This window comes from Piliocolobus tephrosceles, chromosome 17 (assembly GCF_002776525.5).
Source record: "Piliocolobus tephrosceles isolate RC106 chromosome 17, ASM277652v3, whole genome shotgun sequence".
Classification (NCBI taxonomy): Eukaryota; Metazoa; Chordata; class Mammalia; order Primates; family Cercopithecidae; genus Piliocolobus; species Piliocolobus tephrosceles.
Window position 1 is genome coordinate 73,292,747 of NC_045450.1, and position 6,000 is coordinate 73,298,746.

Below are 6,000 nucleotides of genomic sequence, written 5' to 3' on the forward strand. Positions count from 1 at the left end.
CCAGTCCTAGGCCATGTGGAGAGTTGAGGAGATGACCTCGAGGGTGTTAGTGGCCACCCATAGCTGGAGCCACCACAAGCCATGATGCCTCAGGTTCCCACCCAGTCTACCCAAAGCAGAGGGTTGACCTGGGGCCGAGGCATACCCTGGAGGGGTGTCCAGGGACCTCCTGTTGCTAGTGTACACTTTGTTTCCTCTGCTCTGCAGGAAAGGAGGTGCAGAGTTGTGGGCCCCGCCAGGAGTTTAGAGCAGACCCCACCACCCTGTGCGCCGTGGGGAAGACAGCCTGACCTTCCCAGCAGCTGGACAGTTGACCCTCCCTGTTCGAGGAAGAATCCCCTCTGTCCCTGAGACGCCACCTCTCTGGGCGTGCCTGGGTCTGTGTCTGGACCTCCTGCCTGCTGCTTCTGGCCGCCGGTTTTCATGTGCTGCGATGGCACTGGCTTGATTACACAGGCTTTTTAGGATGGTTAATGCCTCAGAGGTCGTGTCTGGCATGTCTTCATTTCCGGGGTTTTCTTGGCTGGTCTTGGGGTCCGATGTTTCACGTGAACTTGGGTGTCAGCTTGTCTGGCTCCGGAAAGAAGCTCATTGGTGTTTTTGCTGGGATTGTGTCACATTTATAAGTCAGCATAGGAAGGACTGACTTGTGGACGATTCCGAGCTGTCCTGTCCCAGTGCAAGAGGCGTCTCCCCATTTATTCACACACGCTTCATGTCAGGTGTCTCCGTTTATTCACAAAGGTGTCTGCCCACTTATTCACACACTCTTCGTGTCTCCCAGGCGTCTCCCCCATTTATTCATGCACGCTTCGTATCTCTCAGGAATGAGCTCTGCACATTTCTGGTGAAATATGTTAATATTTTATTCCTCAGTATTTTTTTCTTCTTTGTTGCTATTGTAAATGTGATTTTCTCCACTCTGCCTCCTAACTGGTTATAATCTGTGTCTATGAAGACACTGATTTCTATGTTAATTTTTTTAATCCTCTGCCTTTCTAAGTTTCTTTTTTGTTTATTTGAATTGGCCTTATCAAGCCTCTGGGTTTTCATGTATAGTATCATATCATTTTGCAAATCTGAGCTCGTTTTGCTCCTTGTTTTTGTGTTCTTGTGCCTCTAGTGGGCTCCCCTTATCCAGTCAGGTGGTGCCTCTACACAGGGACAGGTGGTTGCAGAGACTCCTGGGGGAGCTCCTCCTGTTCTCCAGTGAGTAAGGTGCTGGCTTTAGTTCCAAAGTGTGTCAGTATATTTTTATCATGCTAAAGTATCACTTCCTTGTTTGTTTGTTTAATTTTTGAGACAGAGTTTCACTCTTGTTGCCCAGGCCGGAGTGCAGGGGTACGATCTCGGCTCACAGCAACCTCCGCCTCCCAGGTTCCAGCGATTCTCCGGCCTCAGCCTTGTGAGTAGCTGGGATGACAGGCATGAGCCACCACACCCGGCTAATTTTGTATTTTTAGTAGAAACGGGGTTTCTCTGTGTTGGTCGGGCTGGTCTCAAACTCCCGACCTCAGGTGATCCACACGCCTCGGCCTCCCAAAGTGCTGGGATGACAGGCATGAGCCACCGCACCCGGCCCTCACTTCCTGTTTTCTTGAGTATTTTTATCACAAAGACTATTGAATTTTGTCAGACATTTTGTCATCTGCAAAAAGAACCCTTTGACTTTTGGTCTGCTCTTCCGTGTGGTTTGTGGATGGATTTCCTGACCTTGAGCTAACCCTGCACTCCTGGAGTAAACCCCACTGTGTCACGGCCTGTTCCTTTGTGTCCCTAATGTTAATGTGGCCTTTTTACACCAGTGTTCGTAAGTGATGAGAGTTCCTTTTCATTGGCCCTTTTCAGACTCGAGCCTTATGCGGACCCTTATTACGACTATGAAATTGAGCGGTTTTGGCGTGGCGGACAGTATGAGAATTTCAGGGTGCAGTATACAGAAACAGAGCCGTACCATAATTACCGAGTAAGTATGACTTAAATATCCAGATACGAACTTCATGATCTGTTCATTAAAGTCATCCCTTTTTATTTATGGTAAAAAATATAGGGCTTTATATGAGCTTATAGAGTCAGCACAGTGTACCAATTTCAAAACCAAATTGATTGTTATGGAGAACTAATTCAGAGCCAGCGATTAAATCAATGGTCATTTGAACAAGGACTTGCCTGAACACTGGTTCTTGCTATAGTTTTGGGGGTCTTTTTTGGTTTTTTGTTGTTTGTTTTTTGAGATGGGATCTCACTCTGTCACCCAGGCTGGAGTGCAGTGACGCAATCGCGGCTCACTGCAACCTCTACCTTCTGGGTTCAAGCGATTCTCCTGCCTCAGCCTCCCGAGTAGCTGGAACCACACGCATGCACCACCATGCCCAGCTAATTTTTTGTATTTTTTTGTGAAGACGGGGTTTTACCATGTTTTCCAGGATGGTTTTGAACTCCTGAGCTCAAGCAATCCCCTTGTCTTGGCCTCCCAAAGTGCTGGGATTACAGATATGAGCCACTGCACCCGTCCTGGTTTTTTCTTTTTCTTTTTCTTTTTTTTTTGGAGATGGAGTTAACTCTGTTGCCCAGGCTGGAGTCCAATGGCATGATCTCAGCTCACTGCAACCTCCGCCTCCCAGGTTCAAGTGATTCTTCTGCCTCAACCTCCTGAGTTGCTGGGATTACAGGTGCCCACCATCACACCTGGCTAATTTTTTGTATTTTTAAGAGAGATGGGGTTTTGCCATGTTGGTCAGGCCGGTCTCAAACTCCCAACCTCAGGTGATCTGCCTGCCTCGGCCTCCCCAAGTGCTGGGATTACAGGTGTGAGCCCCGGAACCCAGCTTAGCCTGGTTTTGAAAATGAGATTTGCCAGTATACTTAATGATGCCTGTGTCCAGGGGTGCCTGTGTCCCCCTGATCGGGTGTGTCACTCTTCCCTGCCCCTCAGTGATCCCGTTTAGGATGGGGCGCCTGTTCTCATCTACTTCAGCCAGCTTGTTAAGTGTGTTCCTGCGGGCCTGCTGCACCTCACTGCTCTCATGGAAGACTGGTCTATACTGAGATTTCCTCCCTGGAAATCTCCCTGGTCTGAGCCTCAGTTTAGCATATTGATGAATTAAGTGCTTCAGACTGTGAGTTCCTCATCTTAGCTGTTAGGGTGATTTGACTAAGTGCTCCAGGGAAGGGTCAATTAGAAGCTACAGTGTAGTTCCTGCTCTGTGACTGCGGGGACAGTCATGAGCTTTGAGGACCAGGTGCGGCTGTCTCCTCAGGAGCCAGTCAGGGTGAGCTCACCGAGAGGAGAGGGCCCTGTTGTGCCGGAGAAGTCCCCCTGCTCCATCCTCTCGTGCCCCGTCTCTCCATAGAGCAGCTTCCTCCTTGCAGGTGGGCTGCAGGGTCCTGCTCCCTACCCCTGGGCAGGGCACCCTGGAACGTGGGAGAAAGCCCCAGGAATCCCTTTCCACTGCGTTCCTCTCTGCTGTGTCCGAGGGAGGGGCAGCAGGGAGGCTGGGGGTGCACCCCACATCTCCCCAGCAGAGGCCTCAAGCCTGAAACCCATCAGGTGCACTGTAATTGGACTTTATTCAGTTTTAACATTGACTATTAGAGCAAATGAATGAGTAAGAGCAGAGAGACAGTTGGAAAGGGCATCTGAGGATTGTACTAGAAGAACAGGAGCAGCCTTTTGGATGCCCACTCTGCTCCAGAGGCAGGGCATGTGCACTGCTGTGGCTGCACCCACCCGGGACAAGCCTGGAACTCCTGTCTCTGGATGGACGAATGGATTTGCCCAGGCCACATGGCAGAAGGCCATCTGTCCCAGCAGCATTGGGCTGTGGCTGCAGAACTGCTGCCTTCAGTTAGTCTAGAATTGGCGGTTGGGATGATTTCACTCCTAGTTCGTGTTCGCTCTAATTTGGCATCTGACCCGGTTTTTAACGTTGTGTTTTGAGGAGAGAGTTGGGAATTAGATCCCCACTGGAGGGTGCTCCCTGATCCTGCCTCTCTCTCGCCATCTCCTCTGTACTCCACCGCAGAGTTCAGTCATCGTCGTGTGCACTTGGCGTTTTGTGTGTAGGTTTGTGGAGTTTAGGTGTGATTTTGTGACACAGATCGCATGGTGTTGGAGCCAGGGCTTTCAGTGCCTCAGTCACCCAAATAACGCACTGTGTCCCCATGTGTTTGGCTTTTTAACAAAGGAAAGGGAGCGGGAGCGAGAGAGAGAAAACAGACAGCGTGAGCGCGAGCGGGAGCGGGAGCGGGACCGAGAGCGGGAGCGCCGGCAGAGGGAGCGTGAGCGAGAGCGGGAGCGTGAGCGCGACAAGGAGCGGCAGCGGAGGAAGGAGGAGTGGGAGCGTGAGCGAGCCAAGCGGGACGAGAAGGACCGGCAGCACCGTGACCGCGACCGGGAGAAGGAGCGGGAGAAGGAGAAGGGGAAACCCAAGCCCCGCTCCCCGCAGCCACCAAGGTAGACCCTGGTTCCTGAAGCCCAGGGGTATGGGGGAGGTCCGGCATGCAGCTCTGTCCCTAGCCCCTCGACCTGCGCTTCCACTCTGCTGCCCACAGCTCTGGAGCCCAGGGGACGAGTGCAGGCCCACGGCCGGAACCCATGGTTCCAAACCCAAAGCTCTCCGACGCTGGGCCTTTCTGTAAAACTCCCAAGGTGGTGACATCTGCCCTGAGCTCCTGGGAGGCTGTTCTTGTTCTAGGGGATCTCACTGATGAGAAAGTGCTTACAGTCCACATGCAAACATCAGTGTGCTTTAACAGACGCTGCCCTTTTGTACCACGCATGGTGTGTAACTCACACCCTGGCACCATGTTACTGTTCTCAGGAGAGTTCTGAATTCCAAAGCACGCCTGGCCCCAGAGCGTGGGACTGGGCTCGGGTGCTGTGGGCTGTCCGTGTTGCTGGCCAGGGTGAGGCACTCCAGCAGCCGGCATGCAGGGGAGGGCTGGGGGGCCTGCCGTTTCCTTTGCGCAGTGGGTGCCGTGGGTGCAGAATGGTCCTTGCTGCCAGCTGCTGGGGGAACAGCCAAGACCCATGGGACAGGCAGGCGCTGGGGCTCAGGACAGCGGGTTTTTTCCTTCAAATATACTTGACTATTAGAGCAGAATGGATGGGCCTCAGTGGATATTAGAGTACTGGATGATGTTTTTTGTGGGTGTTTCTTACAACTTTATTGAAATATAATTCATGTACCATGCAACATACCCATTTAAAGTGTACAATTCAGTGGTTTCTAGAATATTCAGAGTTGTGCAGCCATCATCACAATCAATATGAGAACACTTTTATCTCCCAAAGTGAAACCTTGCGGTGGCTCACACTTGTATCCCTGCACTTTAGGAGGTTGAGGCAAGTGGATTGCTTGAAGCCGGGAGTTTGAGATTAGCCTGGGTAGCAAAGCAAGACCCCATCTCTATTAAAAAAAAAAAAATTAAAAATTAGCCGGGCAAGGTGGCATGAGCCTGTGGTCCCAGCTACTTAGGAGGCCAAGGCAGGAGGATTACAGGATCGCCCAGGTGTTGGAGGCTGCCATGAGCTACCCTCGCACGGCTGCACTCCAGCCTGGGTGACAGAGCGAGACCCTGTATCTTAAAAAAAAGAAAAAAAAATTATTTAAAAATATCTAGGCTGGGCACGGTGGCTCACGCTTGTAATCCCAACACTTTGGGCAGCCAAGGTGGACAGATTGCTTGAGCTCAGGAGTTGGAGATCAGCCTGGGCAGCATGGCAAAATCCCGTCTCTGCAAAAAAATACAAAAAATTAGGGCGTGGTTGTGCGCCACTGTGGTCCCAGCTACTCAGGAGGCTAATACAGGAGGATTGCTTAAGCCCAGAAGGTTGGGTTGAGGTTGCAGTGAGCCAAGATTGTGCCATGGCACTCTAGCCCGGGTGACAGAGTAAGACTCTGTCAAAAAAAAAAAAAGAAGAAACCTTGTACCCATTAGCAGTCACTCTCCACTTTGCCCACACTTCCCAGTCTCTTTTTTTTTTTTTTTTTTTTT

The 6,000-nt window shown here is 51.2% G+C and overlaps 1 protein-coding gene across 5 annotated transcripts in view; it reads left to right on the forward strand.

The window, feature by feature from the left end:
* ZC3H18 (zinc finger CCCH-type containing 18) overlaps positions 1 to 6,000 on the forward strand; it is a 62,900-nt gene that overhangs the window by 37,628 nt on the left and 19,272 nt on the right. For all 5 annotated transcript variants that reach the window (XM_023228917.2, XM_023228920.1, XM_023228919.2 and 2 more), the window contains 2 exons: positions 1,849 to 1,966; positions 4,188 to 4,456. In XM_023228917.2, the coding sequence (XP_023084685.1) occupies positions 1,849 to 1,966; positions 4,188 to 4,456 (387 nt within the window). The remainder of the gene's footprint in view (positions 1 to 1,848; positions 1,967 to 4,187; positions 4,457 to 6,000) is intronic.